General features: G+C 36.1%; 2 protein-coding genes across 2 annotated transcripts; one reads left to right on the plus strand and one right to left on the minus strand.

Moving 5' to 3' along the window:
- The first annotated feature begins 8,624 nt into the window (after window positions 1-8,624).
- LOC132165856 (uncharacterized) lies at window positions 8,625-9,469 on the plus strand. The gene has a single exon (XM_059576547.2). It carries the CDS (start codon window positions 8,774-8,776, stop codon window positions 9,377-9,379), a length of 606 nt encoding a protein of 201 aa, XP_059432530.2. The 5' UTR covers window positions 8,625-8,773; the 3' UTR covers window positions 9,380-9,469.
- Window positions 9,470-9,533: 64 nt separating this feature from the next.
- On the minus strand, window positions 9,534-18,949 carry LOC132165289 (ATP-dependent RNA helicase DEAH11, chloroplastic). The gene is made up of 3 exons (XM_059575786.2): window positions 17,983-18,949; window positions 13,805-16,931; window positions 9,534-11,003 (listed from the first exon to the last, which is right to left on the minus strand). Exons 1-3 carry the CDS (start codon window positions 18,883-18,885, stop codon window positions 9,787-9,789), a joined length of 5,247 nt encoding a protein of 1,748 aa, XP_059431769.2. The 5' UTR covers window positions 18,886-18,949; the 3' UTR covers window positions 9,534-9,786.
- Between the last annotated feature and the right edge of the window lie 312 nt (window positions 18,950-19,261).

Genomic DNA, 19,261 nt, shown 5'->3' on the forward strand with positions numbered 1-19,261 from the left:
ATGCAATATATAATACCAAGTTTGAAAATTAAAAGTGTAAATAATTCCTATTTTGCCCCTTCTAAACACTTTACACATTGATTTTCTATCTTTCATAAGGGCTTTATTGTCTTTTAATATAACTTAGCTTGTCCCATACATGATTAACCGTGTCTCACTACAGTGTGGTCAGATGGTACTGATCGAGGAACCGTGTCATGGAAAATGGGGGACTGTAGTGCAGCTTAACAAACAAGCCTAACAATCTTACTATTATATTGTTAAATGTGAATGAAATTTTATAGATTTCATAGGTCCACTCACTTATTGGATAAATCTTATAAAAAATCACACATTAAAAAAAAAAAAAAAAAAAAAAAGAAGTGGAAAATGCAGGTGAAAGAGATGGAAAAGGAGGTTGGTATCTTTTTGTTGAACCAATCATCGATTCTTCTTTCTTTCTTTCTTTCTTTTTTTTTTTTTTTTTTTTGAAAAAAGTACTCTTTACCCTTTAAAGTTTGGAGCAATTTTTAATTCGACTTTTAATGATTCAATTTTTGCAATGTACCTCTCCAAACTTTCAAATTTTTGCAATTTGACCGATTGTATCCCAAACTTCTCATATTGCCCATAATTTTTTATTTTTTATTTATTTTTTATAAAAAAAAAATTAAAAAAATTCTACAGCCACCCTTTGGCCATCTAGCCATTTTTGCATCCCCAATTTTTTTTTTTAATAAAAGAAAACAAAAAAATAAAAAATTTGGGGCAATATGGAAATTTTGGAATAATATTAGTCAAATTGCAAAAATTTGGAAGTTTAGGAGGTGCATTGCAAAAATTAAAACATTTGAGGTCGAATTGAAAATCGTTCCAAATTTTAGGGGGTAAAGTATACTTTTTCCCTTTTTTTTGTTTTGTTTTTTGTTTTTTTAATTTCAATTAAAGTTAGAACCAATCATTCACCGGCAAAAGACGGTGGTGAACCAAAATATATTTTATATTAAAAAGAAAAAACATGGCAATTAAGCAACTTCTTAATTCATCAACACCCTTATCACTCAAAGTCCTATGCATGAATATGAAAATCAAACAAATATAAAAACACCTTTTATACTTGCTTCCAATTAACTTATTAATTCATCAACTTCTTTTTTTCCCTAGAACACCAGACCAGACCAGGTTCATGCATAAAATAACTGTGAATTCGGTTCGAATCTAATTTTAATTGGAAATGGATTCGTTGGGATTAAGACACGTGTCTCATTTGTTATGCTATGGAACATGTGTCCCTAATGTCCTATTATGACATTTCTTATGCTCTTATTGGTCCAAAATGTTTTGGTGGCATAAAAAGTTACAATTTGCTCAAGTAATAAGTGATGTTTCAACATGTATATTAAGACCTCTATAAATAAAAATAAAATAAAAAATCGACTAGGTATTTATTTCTCTAATAAATAATACTATAGCCAATAGTGGTGTGTGATATGGTAGATAATGGATGATGATGATGCTTCCTTTTGCAATTAGAGTAGGGATATGGTGAAGTCCACAAACTTATATTAGACTTTTAATTCAAGTAATGTCCCAACATATTATACCAAGCCTCACTAGAAGACTTTCATTTTACTTTTATGAATGCCAGAAGAACTAGGTGGGTAGGAATAGTGTTGCCTATTATTATATATATATAAGCCTATGTGCATGGAAATTGGAATTGGCTATTAGGCAAAAATGGAATTGCACCATAAAATATTGGTCAAGTTGCAATTGAAAATTGCAAATGTTTTCAATTGATTAAAGAAAATAGCATTCATAAGGCGTAAAATGGTTTACAATTCTTATCTGCACAAACCATTTTCTGTCACTCTTCCACACCCTGGGCAAGGCCTTTTGTGTGGTCTACCTTGAGCTGGCCGGATACTTGTTTGTGCAGATAAGTCTTATAAGGGTTATCTCATAATTACTTACCCAAATTGCAAGCAATATGAACAGACAATTACATTAGATCTTAATCTCACCCTTAAAGGTTTTTTATTCTCACACACTCTCTTCCTTTGCAACTTCTCTTCATCGTCTCTCTCTGCGTTGCCGCTCCTCAGATTATATTAAAATAGAAGAAATATTTGATGATTTTTCACATGAGCCAAACGCCTCAAAATGTTTTTCAAGCAGCAAAAAAAAAAAAAAAAAAAAAAGGTATTTTTTGCCGAAATAAATGGGGGTTAATGATAAATATTGATGCATACTGAATTAGTTTTTAGTTATACGGGATGAAATTTCACCATAAAGGACCCTTGAAATGCAAGTACGTCAATGGTGATCTCAGATGGTGATCTCAGAGTAGGCTGAGTAGCCATGGCCGGGGAGAGTAGTAGTTATTTTAGCCGACAAAGACCCTTCATCTTGGAGATCAGAAGCTAGCTAATCCACTCAATTAAGATATTATACAATATTATAACTTATTAAACTAAACTGATTGTTGAATCTTATGTATTTAGGATGGGGATGCACAAAGCTTAATTAGGATATTTTATATCCAATTATGAGTGTCCTTTAGATATATATATGAGTGGTGATTTTTAGCCATGCGAGATAACCCCTCACACTGAACTATCTAAGCCGTGAGAAATAACCCCTTATAATTAATTATTTCTCATCGCTCATGAGGGCAAATTTAGAGGGAATAAACCTCTTATTCAAAACAAAAAACACAAACAAACAACCAGTGGCGGAGAGAAGCAGGGGCGACCTGGGGGCGGTCGCCCCTGGTAAAATTTTTTTTTTTTTTTTTTTTTTTTTTTCTAAAAAAAAAAAAAAAAAAAAAATTGGCTGAATTGTTTACTGCCCCAGGTAACAAAATTTTGTTTTTTTTTTTGTTTTTTTTTTAAAAAAAAAGTAAAAAACTCCAGCTGTTTCGGTTTCACATTAAAAACAAAAAAAAACAAAAAAAGTCAAGAAATTTAATGTTTATTTATCAATATTTGGCATTTTGTTTATCTTATTCTAAAATAATATTTTTTTTTTGTTTTTTTTTTTGGTGTGTTTTATATAGTACTTTGGAATTTTTTTCAAGCATCAACAAGTTTCAGAAGATTATTACTAATCTTAGATTTGTTCTTTTTATTAATTCATTTTAGGCTAATAGCTATCGGAATATGCTAATAATTTTATTATAATATCATTAGAGTATGAGAAGTAAACAATTATTAAAACAATACTTCGTAGCAAAATGAAAGATAAATTTCTTAAAGATAATTTACTTGTCTACATTGAAAGGGGAATTGCTGAAAAGCTTCGATTCAGATTTAATACTTAATGATTTTGTTTCTCTAAGACCACATAGAATGCAATTTTAGGCACTTTGTATTTTGTATTTTCCTTTACTTTTGTACTAGTGCCTACATGGTAACTAATATATCAATTTAGCATATAAATATGCTTTTTATGATACATATATTGTGGTATAATTTTTTTTTTTATTATTGTATTTACCATATTATAATAAAAATATAATATATAAAGAGAAAAAAAAATTATTTATCATTATATTTTATTATTTTATTGACGCCCCCGGTAGAATGAACTCCTGGATCCGCCACTGCAAACAACCACCAAGCAGCAACAAAGGCCGAAGAGAAGATGAACAGCACAACACAATGGAAGGTGAACGGACGCATAGTAGAAAGGCAGAAGTTGTTGATCTTATTAGAGAACACCTACAAACATAAAAAGTAAATAAATAAATAAAAAAGGGGAAGGGAGGGTAGGAGTAGGGAGTAAAAGGGGAGGAGAGAAGAGGAGAGAGCTCCTCATAAAACAATTTTGAGTGGAGGAGAGAGCAAATTACTTATGTGATTATTGATTATTTATTGTGACATGTCGTAATTTTAAGGCAATATTTGAAGTCATGATTAGCAGCACGCGTCGTGCGTGGCACGCCCATGCACGACAGTGCAAAAAAAATTTTTTTTTTTTTTTTTTTTTTTAAAAATTTTTTTTTTGCACGCGGCGTGCCATCTTTACCCTAGTTTATTTCCATGATCCTACATTCATAATGGAATTAGGTAGCTTTTATTTTCTTTTGCCAATCAGTTATAAATCACCAATTTAAATATGTGATAGTGCTGGACTAATAGTCAATGATAAAACCGGGTCAACCGATCAAATCAACATTTATTGATCGTTATCTTGGGCATCATATTCTAAGCTCTCTGTCAAGAAATTGGAAATTTCTAAGAGGGTGTTTGGCAGATCTTTTCATTTCACACGGCACTGTATAGTCTGTATGCCTCTGGGTTGGCCCCGAAGGTTCAAGTACAATTTGTAGTTAAACAGACTGATGCAGTATATACTACCAGGTTTGAAAATTAAAAGTGTAGATAATTCCTATTTTGCCCCTTCTAAACACTTTACACATTGATTTTTTATCTTTCATAAGGACTCTATTGTCTTTTAATATAACTTAGCTTGTCCCATATATGATTAACCATGTCTCACTACAGTATGGTCAAATGGTACTGATCGAGAAACCGTGCCATGGAAAATGGGGAACTGTGTTGCAGCTTAACAAACAAGGCCTAACAATCTTACTATTATATTGTTAAATGTGAATGAAATTTTATAGATTTCAACGGTCCACTCACTTATTGGATAAATCTTATAAAAAATCACACATTTAAAAAAAAAAAAAAATGTGGAAAATGCAGGTGAAAGAGTTGGAAAAGGAGGTTGGTATCTTTTTGTTGAACCAATCATCGATTTATTTTATTTTATTTTTTATTTTGGGAAAAAGTACACTTTACCCTTTAAAGTTGAGAGCAATTTTTAATTCAACCTCTAATTATTCAATTTTTGTAATGCACTTTCTCAAACTTTTAAATTTTTACAATTTGACCGATTGTATCTCAAACTTCTCATATTGCCCATAATTTTTTTTTTTTTTTTTATAAGAAAAATTCTACAGCCACCTCTTTGGCCATCTAGCCATTTTTGCACCCTCAAATTTTTCTTTATAAAAAAAAATAAAAAATAAAAACAAAAAATAAAAAATTTGGGGCAATATAGAAATTTTGGAATAATATTGGTCAAATTGCAAAAATTTGAAAGTTTGAGGAGGTGCATTGCAAAAATTGAAACATTTGAGGTCAAATTGAAAATCGCTCCAAATTTGAGGGGGTAAAGTATACTTTTTCCCTTTTTTGTTTTTTTCATTTCATTTTAAGTTAGAACCAATCATTCACCGGCAAAAGACGGTGGTGAACCAAAATATATTTTATATTAAAAAGAAAAAACATGGCAATTAAGCAACTTCTTAATTCATCAACACCCTTATCACTCAAAGTCCCATGCATGAATGTGAAAATCAAATAAATATAAAAACACCTTTTATACTTGCTTCCAATTAACTTCTTAATTCATCAACTTCTTTTTTCCCTAGAACACCAGACCAGGTTCATGCATAAAAGAACAGTGAATTCGGTTCGGATCTAATTTTAATTGGAAATGGATTTGTTGAGATTAAGACACGTGTCTCATTTGTTATGTTATGGAACATGTGTCCCTAATGTCCTATTATGACATTTCTTATGCTCTTATTGGTCCAAAATGTTTTGGTGGCATAAAAAGTTACAATTTGCTCAAGTAATAAGTGATGTTTCAACATGTATATTAAGACCTCTATAAATAAAAATAAAATAAAAAATCAACTAGGTATTTATTTCTCTAATAAATAATACTATAGCCAATAGTGGTGTGTGATATGGTAGATAATGGATGATGATGATGCTTCCTTTTGCAATTAGAGTAGGGATATGGTGAAGTCCACAAACTTATATAGAATTAGACTTTTAATTCAAGTAATGTCCCAACATATTATACTAAGCCTCACTAGAAGACTTTCATTTTACTTTTATGAATGCCAGAAGAACTAGGTGGGTAGGAATAGTATTGCCTATTATTCTATATATATACGCGCCTATGTCCATGGAAATTGGAATTGGGTTTTAGGCAAAAATGGAATTGCACCATAAAATATTGGTCAGGTTGCAAATGTTTTCAATTGATTAAATAAAATAGCATTCATAAGGCGTAAAATGGTTTATAATTCTTATATGTACAAACCATTTTCTGCCACTCTTCCACACCCCGGGCAAGGCCTTTTGTGTGGTCTACCTTGAGCTGGCCGGATACTTGTTTATACAGATAGGTCTTATAAGGGTTATCTCATAATTACTTACCCAAATTGCAGGCAATATGAGCAGACAATTACATTAGATCTTAATTTCACCCTTAAAGGTCTTTTATTCTCACACACTCTTTTCCTTTGCAGCTTCTCTTCATTGTCTCTCTCTGACTCGCCGCTTCTCAGATTATATTAAAATAAAAGAAATATTTGATGATTTTTTTTTTTTTTTTGAAATATTTGATGATTTTTCACATGAGCCAAATGCCTCAAAATGTTTTTCAAACAGCAAAAAAAAAAAAAAAAAAAAAAAAAAAAAGAAGATATTTTTCGCCAAAATAAATGGGGGTTAATGATAAATATTGATGCTTACTGAATTAGTTTTTAGTTATACAGGATGATATTTCACCATAAAGGACCCTTGAAATGCAAGTACGTCAATGGTGATCTCAGAGTAGGCTGAGTAGCCATGGCCGGGGAGAGTAGTAATTATTTTAGCTGACAAAGACCCTTCATCTTGGAGATCAGAAGCTAGCTAATCCACTCAATTAAGATATTATACAATATTATAACTTATTAAACTAGACTGACTGTTGAATCTGATGTATTTAGGATGGGGGATGCACAAAGCTTAATTAGGATATTTTATATTGCAATATTTACTGAATTTTATAAGAATATTATACATACTAACACGTGAGAATTTGACCAATTATGAGTGTGCTGTATATATATATGAGTGGTGATTTTTAGCACATCGGGTTCAAACACGCCGGTGTTAAAATATTATAAAATATTATTAAAATAATATTTGAACAATAAAAAAAATAAAATAAAATAATTTTTTAACACCGGCGTGCTTATTGTTCAAGCATGCCGGTGTGCTAAAAATTACTATTATATATATAATACATGTGAAGGATGTGTAAGTATATAAAATTTGTACCATGTGCCCTCTATTGAAGTGCTCAACAAACGCTATTTAGTAGATTGATATAGGACTCTTATACAATTGGAATGATATAATAATAAAAATTTAGTCCTTACTCCTTAGATTTTATTTTTTACAAGCTCATGTTGATTCAAACGCGAACTTTCAATGTTGTGTCATTTAAGTTGTATGACAATCGTATAATAGTCTACTAAATAACATTTCTAAAGTAAGGAAATCCATTGGCTATGAACTAGAATGCAACCTACTAAAGAGTCAGTAGGGGTTATAATTAAGCTGGTCTTGGATTTTGCAGGCAGATTAGGTAGATTAAGATGCTTATGCTACCTAATTGAATAGAATTAGATAAAGAAAAGGTGGATAGGCCAATACAGTTTTTCAAAGGATTTTTTTTTTTGGGGCTCTATTTTATCGTGGAGACGGTGTATTTGTTGTAATCCAGTGCACTCCATCTGGGTTTTTTTTTTTTTTTTTTTTTTTTTTAATCTCATTATATATTGAGAATGCTTTGGTGGGTTGTTAAATCAATTTGGTTAAGTTCTATAAACATGTAAACTCTTAGATGATGTAGGTATTATTGCTCTAAAATAAAAAATAAAAAATGGTTATAATTGTAGCAACATAAATATGCATTGTACTTGAGACATAGGATTAGTTTTTCACTGCTACATTTAAAACCTCAAAGCTAGCCTTCATCGTGAATCATCCATGAATATGCATTGTAGGCCTTTATACAAATTGGGCCTTAACTTTTGGGCCTGATTGGGAGTACTACCAAAAATTATATTTTTCCTTTTTAAAACAAGACATGTCTTGAGATTGTTCTTAGATACAGTAGAACCTATTATTCTTATCGGAAAAAATTTACTTTAAATCTCTGGACTATCATACATTTTGAGAAGACCTTAAAAAATTTTCAATTTCATCTCCTGAACTTTCAATTTGATGTAATTTAACCCATCCATCAATTTTTAAACTTTAAAAGTGATAAATGACCATTATACCCTTGACTTTTTTTTTTTTAAAAAAAAAAAAAATTTCGAATTAAAAATTTTGAAAAATTATTATATATATAAAAAAAATCAGGGTTGGCCCTTGTGACCCCTTTTTTTTCAATTTTTTTTTTTGTTGTTTTTAAAAAGAAAATCGAAGGGTAATTTTGTCTTTTTAGGGGTTTCCGTTAGAGTTTAACAGTAAAAATTGACCGAATTGAGTAAATTGCATCAAATTGAAAGTTCGAGGGGTGAAATTGAGAGTTTTTAAAATTTAGAAAAGTCTTCTCAACAAATTTATTTTTAATTCTCTTTTGAAAACTAAATGGTGGTTTAGTTTCCCCTTGGCTTTTGAGGAAAGGGTTGGGGCATCATTTCATTAGATGGAATCTTGCCAAAGTAGACATATGTTTGTCCGACCACGCAAGCAACGAATTTTCTCCCATATTTAAAGCAACATGTAATATTAAAGCCCAAACCGTAGCCACCTACATGTGAAATCTACCATCCCCAATCCTCCACTCTTAACGCAATCACCATTTCAACCACCAACCCCCCACTTTCTTGCACGTTTCAAACACTCTCAGCCTTTGTTTCGGAAATTCTGATCAAAACCCATGAAGTTAACCAACCAGAATCATTGAAATATTATTTGCATGATTCATGAAGGCTTCAGTTATGGCAGGGAGGGCATCGTCGAACAACCAGAAGTTGAACTCTAAAGCTTTGGATGGGAACGAGATGGTGATGGGTGTTGAGGTTTCTCAAAAGCCTGGTGTTGACCTCATGCAGAACTGTGATCTGCCTCCGCCCATGAAGGTTTTTACGGGGTCGGATACGACGGTCGTATCGTCCATGAATAGGATACTTAGCATGACGACCACAGGGAAAGAAGACGATAACGACGAGTTTCACGTGTATATTAGTGGCGGCGAGAATGAGAAGTTGGAGCTTTTGAAGGCTTTGAGGCTGTCACAGACGCGGGCACGAGAGGCGGAAAAGAAAGCGGCAGCTCTGGTTAAAGAGAGGGATTGTGTTTCCAATGCTTTGCTTGAGGAGGCAACGCGGTTGTTTGCTTATCGGCAGTGGGTGAGGTTGCTTGAGCTTCAAGTTACACAAAAGCAGAAGGGTTGTGGCTATGGCGGATTGTTGAAAGAGGAGGATCATGGGGGTGAGGGTGGGAGTGGTGTAACATGGTTCATGGCTTTCGCATTTTGTTTGGGATTTGTTGGCGTAGGCTTTGTATTTGGCTGCAGATACTTATTTTGATCTTTCTTTTTTTATTTTCATTTGTTCCTCTCCTTTGTCATTATCATTTTACAGACATCAACGAAGAGAGAGAAAAAAAATGGCTTTTATATTCAGGTTTTGTATGCGTGGTGACATTTTGTAATTGCAAAGAAATTCATTTGTAGCATAAGAATCCTGAAAACAGATGAAAACGAAGGCAATCATCTGAAGACATTTACAGAAGCAGTTGCAGGATCCCATGAGGGTTCATACTTTGCATGAAAAAGACTAGTGATGGGAGATAAAAAGGCATCATTTGTCTGGCTACACATTAGTATATACTTATTACGACCTATATACATCTGGGATATACATACAAGAATAACTCAAGGCCATAGATTAGGTATTAAGGTAATATTATTAACACAGCAGACAGCAGGCAGCAGCTAAAAAACTTCGGGCGGGTGTAGAATCCTCAAGTGGTCATAGCAATCATTACTGCTTTGAAAGAACTCCAAACATACCCAGCAGATGTGCCTCCCACACCTACACTCAACGTGGTTGCACCCATCAACTTTCTCAATTGTATACCCACATACAGGGCAGTTCTTCACATTTTCTTTGCCCTTGCACCATTCCTTGAGAGACGAATCTGGATCGTCCTTGAACTCCTGGTACCGCTCGCATGACATGTAAGGATGACACTCTAAATGGCACCTAGTACAAGTCTCTGCATAACATGCCCCGCAGAAAAATGGCTCACCAGCAGTCCCAGGATCTGCCACTCGGTAAACTGAAGGACAGTCGGGAGATGGGCAAAACCTGTAAACACCCCCACTCAATGCAACAAATGCTCCCACAGAAGCCCTGAAGAGTTCCCCCAACTTATCATTTGTCAAGAGAGACCTCAAATCTGTAACCAAAATAGGAGCCCGGCAGCTCTCACGGGCACAGCATATAGGAAAACTGTCATTGTTCTTGATTGCAAACTCACACTGCTCCACCAGACACAACCGACAGCACAAATGCCCGCAGCGCTCAAGCCGGTAACCATCCTCGACGTCACACAAGCAAATGGGGCAAGCAGTTTCACTGTCAAACCCTTCAGCCGACCCATATGGCATCTGTGCAATCTCATAAATAATCCCTTCTGCTTTTTGCTTTAACTCTTCACTACCATGAACAGAGATCACATGCCGACGAGTAATGAGAGTAAAGTCAGCCCCAGGTACCTTCGCTTTGAGCCCATGGAGGTCTGGCCCAAATTTACGCACCACTTCCTTCATTAGGTTAGGAGGCAGAACACCACCTCGGAGATGGATTTCAAGTTGCTTGCTTTCGTGAAGGGTCAAAAGGCATTCAACCAATTTCTTCTGTGCCAACTCAACCTTGTCTGGAGAACCAAATACCCGTACATTAAGGCTATGCCTGTCAAAGATAATGAAGGTTCCTGTCTCTTGTTGCACCGACTTCTTAAGACTGATGCCATCTCTGGAAAATAGATGCTGTATAATGGTAGGGGTGAGGCTGGCATGATCCATGGTCTTCCCTCTCATAAGCTCTTCCACAGGTCTTCTCAGCTCTGCCACAGTTTTTGTAGCATTTGCAGATATCTTCACTCGAAAGGAACCATTAGCAATCCTGTCTAGAGTGCACTCTGCACCTGTGAAAGAGACCACTCACAACTGTTAGCACAGTAATCGCAGAACAAGATTGTTCTGACTCTATATGATTGTGCTGATAACATATATTTGCGAAAAATTGGAACACCCTAATTATCCAAATGTGGAACTGTGACACATATTCACACAAGGGAAAAATGAAGACAATAGCCCCTCCTTTATTCATTTCACCTAGTAATTCAAAAGCTCTCACCAACCAAATTTAGAAACTCCATGAAGCAAACTTATTTTACAGAATCTCAATAAAAGAAAAATACAAGTCCTTCCCAATTTGCTCCTCGATATTGAGACAAACATGAAGATGCACATTTGTGTTTTTCTGTCTCAATAAATTCCAGTGACACCCTGACCAAATTCAGAATCCGCTCCCAGAAAATTTATTGTATTAAATCTATCTTAAGAAAATTATGAATCGTTCCAATTTTGGTCCTCAGCATTAAGAAAAAAAATACTGGAAAAGTTTATTCATAAAGTCTAGGAAATTAGAGCAATGCTAACATAGTGAGAACATTGGTCAACATCACCTCCAACTTAGCGGATATACATAACCAGCGAATTGGCTAACAGTATCAACACCTCCTAACAGCAGGTAAGTCATTCACCCAAAGTCACTCACAGACAGTGCTTAAGCAATCATGTCTATGTACACACAAACATAACGGGCAATGGATCATGGTGATGATCCACTATTAACAACTTGAGATTCGCAACAAACCTTTGCCCCATTTCAACATAATGTCACATATAAATGCTAGAGCTGTCTGTAAGTCCCTACTCACAGATGCAACGTCTCTGCTTAACTTCTCACATATTACAGATTCTACCTAAAAGGAAATCAGCATGACTAGCAAGAAATGGGAGCAGGAAAATCCTGAGGTTAGTTCAGATGCCTATGACACTTAGCAAAGGAGACAGGCGACTGTTGCTTTTACATAAGATTCACTTCAATTAAAGTGAAATCTATTTTGCCACATTAAATCACAAATCTGAGCAAGCAATAATGAAAAATGAATACATAGAGGAAAGGCACATAAGCATAATCTAAAATGGAGAAAAGCAAGAACAATCAACAAGACTGCCCAACAAGCTAATAACAGATCTTATATTTATTTGAGATGAATACAACTCAAGAAAACTTCAACTGCTTAAAGCTTTCTATATAAATCCTTTTTCACCATTCAGCACTACATAGCAAGATATCGTCCAGCAAATCCTAGGCAATCATGCCATTTCCCACTACATCAACTTGAACCATATCACTATCCATATCCACACATTCTTGTGTCTATATTGCACAAACCAAACCATCTTAAGATGATTTCCCTCATCTTCTCTATCATTGGTGCCACCAGACTTGACATGAATGCATTTATGTCTAATTTTTTTCATTTCCAGTATTACCCAATCATCCAATTCAACATTCTCATTTAACCAAGTTCACTTTTTGAAATCCTGCTTCTTAAAGCTTTAATTGCATAACATTATATACCATGAGAGATAACTTTAATTAGTTTTCCATGATTACCTCATGCACCAGATGCACTTTATACAGAAACTATATAAAGCACAGAAACTAATTAAGGTTATATACCCATCCTAACTCTAAATTTTACAGAAACTTCTCCGGAATCTCTGTTTCCGGAGTGGATAATCAACCAAATAGAAACTAAAAGTTTCAGGAAGTGTTATTTACCTCTTGATCATCTATTTTCACTGCATATTCACCAACATGATGCAGAAACAAATTTGAAACAATATAGTTAAGCAACAAAATACAAGTACTGGAGTTGTACAAATCTAATGACAATTTCAAACAACCGTCAAATACTTTTGGCCCATCTTATTCTAATGTAGATAGCATTAGAAATCAATAGATGTTAGATGTAATTTCAAAGTTATTGGCTATATAGCACCAAATTCGTCTCAGTTCAAAGCTAAAAGGTTCCATTTTATCATAGCAAATTATCAGGATGCATAAACTGGAAACTTAAAAATATTATACAGGAACAAAAATGTGTATACAATTGAAAAACAGTGCATTGAAGTAAATAATCCAAATTCATAATCATTGTATCCAAACCTATCATTTAGTTCTGCACTTTGTACCTAAGCAGTCACTTTTTTACCATCGAATCCATAATCCAATTTCAAGAAGTATATATAACTTCCATAAACATTTTTAGTATGTCAGAAGAAAAACAAGCCCCAATTGCTCAGACCCAAAAAAAAAAAAAAGAGGCCAAAAATCTTACTTATCCAGAAGAGTAAAGTATTATTATATAGAACAGAACAATTGAACTATTAAACCACAAAATTATTTACACATGAGGCTCAATATAAGCCAATCGTTGCTAGATTACAGGGAAGTTCAGGAGGAAGACAGTTACAAATTTTGACAAACATCTAAAGATATATAGAAAGGATTCTTTTCTTTCAGACAATGATTCTGACACAATGCATCTTGCTGCATAAATGATTGTCTTGACCATCTCAATAATAACAACATGAACTAGCTAGTAAAAGGAACCAACATCACAACAGTTTCTATCATAAGACTACATGTGGCTATATGTAAAAAGAGAAGTAATCAAAAAGTTGATCAGAGAAAATTCAAAGAACCAAATAGAATCAAGAAGAAAGTTAAATGAGAAAGAAGCACAAATGGAAGATAATCCCAAGACTTGAAGCAACCCCAAAAAATAGAAAAGAAACAGAAAATAAGCAAGAAAAAGTAATGGATAAACATCTGTATATGAAAAGGATAATGTGCCCCTAGCAGTACCTTTTAAATCCCTGAAGCTTTCAAGTAAAGGATCCAGTTGCTTCTTGATCACAACATAGACGGGCCCAGGACATGACAACGAGCTATGAAATAATTGCTGGCACTTTATCTTCTGCCATGAAGAACAACAAGGCAATACTTTCCCTTCCAGTTGCTCTAAAGCTTTTGCCGCCTCCAAGTGCAATCTTCCATCAAAAGAGATAAAAGCTTTCATGAAAGTATCCTTTTGTTCTGGTGGAAGGACCTGGACTCGGCAACAATTAGTGTAGGGGTTCCTTTTAGGCATAAAGGGAGAGATTTCTTTTAGGAGTGCTTCTTCACAAGCACTGCATGGCGGATTTTCTACAGCATCTCCTCGCACCAGGAAAAGATCCAGGATTCTCCTATTTGTAGCAGACCTCAAAATTTCAAAAATTTCGGCTTCAGAGATTTCTTTATCAATTCCGCTTATCACAACACCATCAGAAGATTTGTTGCTAGCTTTACAGCGAACAAACTTTCCTCCTATCGCCAGATTATAGAAATCTCTAAGCATGAACCCAACATCATGAGCCTCACATTTTACAATTGCAAACCCATTACTGGGCCTACGCGGCCAACAAACTTTAGCTTTAACAGCAGGAAATGAGTCCCCTCCAAATGATGTCTGTGAAGGAACTACCTTTACTAAGGAGCCATTGAATTCAACATTATTTAGTTCAGCAGCCTTTTTAGCGGCATCAGGAGTAAGAAATGTTATCCTGCCCCACTTCCCTTTGTCATCACTGTCCTGTCCAATGCCTGTAAACTTGTGGATAGCACAGATACTACCAGAAGCAAACTTCTCAAGAAACATTATAAGCTCCTTATCAGAAATGGCATCCACATTTGAATAATAGACATCAACGGTCAAATATCTCTTTTCAAGCTCCAAATGCTTGATCTCAGCACCAGCTCCAAACAGTGCTATAGAAGATGAAACACCAGTTCCATGATATAAGCACTTCTCCATGCATTCGTTAAGTAATAACTTACGCTCATACTCCAACACACCATTTACAAAAATAAAAACCTTTTCCATGCACTGTGAAGGGGAAAGTAACCGAATCTCATTCAGGTTAACATTGACTTCAATGCCAATACGTTCATCCATGAAGTTGGTCCGTAAACGTGATACAAGACCAAGCAGATTACTGCTGAACTTTCCACAAAATCTTTTAAGGAGAGTACTACCTAAACCAGTCAACACCCTCACCTGCAACTTTCGGCTGTCCATCTCAGATACATCAAACAGAGGGGGAGGATAAAGGGTAGACAAAGATTCTATATCAACACCAGTTACACAGACCAGATATTCATTAGAAATTGACAAGAGTTCACCAAAAACTACCCACCTAGGCTTCTGACTGAATATCAGCAATGAACTTGAAGGATGCAGCTGGACATGATGTCCAGTTAGTGCCACTTCATAACCAAGTTTATCATATCCAGAGTACATGGCTACATTTTCTTGAAGGGAAGAGAGTATAACCTGTTTCATATATTTATCATACTCAGTAGACTTAAGAGGATCCCAATACCAGTGACTCGGAATGATAGCATTAAGTTCATGTTTGAGGCAAAATTCTAATTCCCTGACTGTGTCTTGACATCTCCGCATAGATTTGGCATTGATACTGTTTTCCCAACACCACTTACCTTTCCTATCTGGAGGCACAGACTCCCATTCCTTGTAAACAGAGAGAAGAGTAAATAGGTCGCCACCGGGATGACAAAATTGCACCTTAAGGCAATCAGATTTCTGTTTGTCTTCATCATTACCAACTCTACAAAATATGCTACTGGCATTTGCCATTACAGCAGCAAGAACAATTCCCTCTCGAAACAAACGATGCTCTTTGCAGCCTAGAATCAGCTTACCAAGCCGAGGCTCAATACCCAATTTAACCAAATACCTACCTTCACCAGTTAATTGAAGAGCATCCTTATTCCATGTAACAGCTCCTAACTGAACTAGATTTCTGATGGCCATGTCAATAGCTTTAGCACTTGGTGCATCAACAAAATCAAAGTCCTGTACATTCTTGATGCCTAAAGCAAGGATCCTAAGAACCGCAACTCCAAGATGAACTCTACGAATCTCGGGTTCCTGGTTAGGAGGCATAGATTCATAATCAGATACTGAGTAGAGTCTATAACACCTTCCTGGTTCTGTCCTTCCAGCACGCCCAGTTCGTTGATTAGCGGAACTCTTGCTGATCTTGCAAACCTTGAGGACGTTCATGCCACTGCCAGGTTCAAATTTGCCTTCTTTAACCATACCAGAATCAATTACGTACTTGACCCCAGGAATTGTCAGCGATGTCTCCGCAATATTTGTTGCAAATATAACTTTTCTTTTACCAGGAAAGCTTTGGAAAACACAAATTTGCTCTTCATAAGAAAGTTTTCCGTGTAAAGCTAATGCAACTGCAGACGGTGTATTGAAATTTTCACAAGCCCATTCTACTTCCATCTGAGAAGTTAAAAAGGCAAGAATTGTCCCATCTTTCTCTGTTTCGTGAACTTCGGTTGCCATCCTCACCACCTCAGGAACATATGAAGCGAAAAAACCAGAGCCAGAAGTTCCTTCCGTCATGCAAGGGACATATCTGACAGCAACTGGAAAGCTTCTTCCCTCCACATAAAAAATTCCACAACCAAAAAAATACTCTGAGAGCTGGTTTGCATCAGCAGTGGCAGACATTATAATAAGCCGTAAATCAGGTCTCCGACACAATAAACTCTTGATCAATGCCAGAAGGAGATCAGTGTTCAAGCTCCTCTCATGGGCCTCATCAACTATGATGCATGATATCCCAGATAGATTGGCATCATTCATGTAGAGCTGCAGTAAGCAGTGGTCAGTCATAAATATTACCCCAGAATCAAGTTGTGAAAGGGATGAAGATGTCCGACAGCAGATGATTGATTTGTTTTGATAACACCCGATACTTTCTTCTTTGACCCTATCTGCCAATGAGATGGCAGCTATCTTGCGGGGCTGAGTACATACAATGGACTCATTAGCAGCAATTCCTGAATCAGCAAGAAATTGAACCAATTGCGTACTCTTTCCAGAACCAGTCTCTCCAATCAATACCATTATCTGTGCAAATGGCAGTCAGAAGAAAGGTCAAAAAAAGATATCAAGGGCAACTTACTGAAAGTTAAGACTACTTTTTAGCTTAAATCAAGAACAGACCTTTTTTAACTCAAAAAAAAACAAAAAAAAAAAAAAAACTAACTAACTAACTAACTAACTAACTAACTAACTAACCAGGCACACAGTAATATCAAATGATTCCATACTAAAGAAGCATTCATCAAAATGATTCAGCATTCCATTGCATGCTTCATCATCTATTTTTAATGAATTAAGCCTGAAAGCATAGAAGTTCAACCGTACAAGTGCATCAATGTTTTTTTTATTTTTTGAAAAAGATCCTAGTTAACAATCTGCTCTCTCCATGTTATTCCTGGCGTGCACCTTATAGATGGAATCATTTCCAGCAACACACGTCCACAATCCTTGGACAACCATTGAAGTTGCTCACATGGTCCCTATTACTTTCCATTGAATGGTATAAAAAATATTTTGTATTAGAGCACTAACATTCAAAAATTGTCATGAACTAGAAATGTATTTAGCAGAAGCACACATCTAAGTTCCCTGACTCCTCTCATAGACTGCTTAAAGTAATATATAACTAAAGATTAGTCTGTTATGTCTAGAAAGTGGGTGAACACCAATCCCCTGCTACGAGCAAGGCAGACACTCTAAAAGTAAATTTGCTTCTTCTTCCCTCCCCCATTCTTTTAATCATTGTTTGCATGAACTTCCATCACGGCCCTTTTTGAAAAATTTCCATCACATTCCCGAAAAATCACACCTTTGAACCTGTATCCTTATCTTCAACAATCTTCCAATTCAAGTCATCACACATTATGCTGCTACAATCTTTGTACCCCATACATTTATATAAACAGTATGTCATCATCTAATAAACTTTCCCACAATATCCCTCCAAACTCATTTAAAAAAAAAGTGATTTTTACAAACCAAAAAAATTCATCAACCTTAAAAAAAATAACGACAACATTTCCAAAACATAAATTCAAAACCCACAAGGAAATCAAAAGCAAAATTGCAAACAAACCTGCTGGCAATGAATTTGCCGAAGAATCTCCTTCCTGTAAGCATAAATCGGCAACCCATCCTCCAGCCGTCGACGCTCCCTCGAAACCAAGCTGTAAACCCGATTCCAATCGAAACCCTCACCAAAACTAAAAATTTGCACGTCCTCTTCACCACTCTCCTCTATTTTTTGGGAGGAACCGCCACTCCCCTCCTCACCATTCTTTCCTTCCAAGTGAGCCAGTACACAGTTCATGGCCGACCTGAACTCTCCCAAGCGTTTCGAAATCAAGTCCCCCTCAGCAATCAGGCCCTTCTTCCGGTCGAGGAGATGGGAGAACGAGACGAGCTGGTTCCGCCGAGAGAGCGACCACGTGACGTTTCTAATCTCATCCCAGACAAGCTGGTGCTTCTTGCCCCACACCTTCACTTCCTCGCCGTCGATCAGGCGACGCACGCGATCAGCGAACAAGGCTCGGAGCCGGTCCTCGAGTTCGCGGTAACCGGACGGGGCTACGAGCCTCGGCTCGAAACCGTGAGCGCCGTCGAAGCGCAAGCCCCAGAGATTGACCGTCGCTTCCAAACCGTCGGTACAACTAGAGAAGAACAATTCTCCGGCGACGGGACCGATGTCTAAGACTCTGGTATCCGCCGGCGAAGGCACGCATTGGGCGATCACGGAGTTCACATCGGTTCTTCCGTATACGCCACCGTTGCAGCGGAGCTGCACCACGAATTTTGGGCCTCGGGTTCGCCCGGCGGGGCCAGGAGGCCGGTTGAGTCCATGGTTCGCCGGAAAATTGGGACGGTGGTTGTGATAGGCGGACTGCACAGGCCGGCAATATTGATGGGCGTGGGGATCACGCGGTAAGTGAGGCGGTGGGGGTCGCCGGAAGGCGGGATTGGGAGGGTAGCTTTTCTTCATGACATAGAAAGTAGTGTGCGAAGAGAGAGCGAGTGAGTCTGCTAGAGAGAGAGAGAGAAAGAGAGAGAAGTTGGACGGTGACAAACGCTGGTTGCGTTCATATAAATACAAGTTTGTGGTGGGGACAAAGGAGGGATTTTGCTTTTGTCGCTCCGATTTTGTACGGAATTTGCGTGGGATTCGAAGTTGGACAATATTAGGGTTCGGTGAATAATGCTTCGTTTAAGATTGCGTTTGGCTTTTTTAATGGATTTTTATCAAAAATTTTATTACGTTTTAGTATTTTTAAAATTATTATCTTTTGTGAGATAAGATTTTTTTACAATTTCAAAAAATTTGAGGATTATCAAAATTACGAAATTCAGGCAATTTTTGA

This window comes from Corylus avellana, chromosome 11, assembly GCF_965113065.1.
Source record: "Corylus avellana chromosome 11, dhCorAvel1.hap1.2, whole genome shotgun sequence".
Lineage (NCBI taxonomy): Eukaryota > Viridiplantae > Streptophyta > Magnoliopsida > Fagales > Betulaceae > Corylus > Corylus avellana.

Coding starts and splice junctions, on each gene's coding strand:
- LOC132165289 (XM_059575786.2), bottom strand. CDS start 18,885: ATGAAGAAAAGCTACCCTCCCAATCCCGCCTTCCGGCGACCCCCACCG. Junction 16,932..17,982: donor GGCAAATTCATTGCCAGCAG/GTTTGTTTGCAA, acceptor CCATTTGCACAG/ATAATGGTATTGATTGGAGA. Junction 11,004..13,804: donor AAGCTTCAGGGATTTAAAAG/GTACTGCTAGGG, acceptor TCTCTTTCACAG/GTGCAGAGTGCACTCTAGAC.
- LOC132165856 (XM_059576547.2), top strand. CDS start 8,774: ATGAAGGCTTCAGTTATGGCAGGGAGGGCATCGTCGAACAACCAGAAG.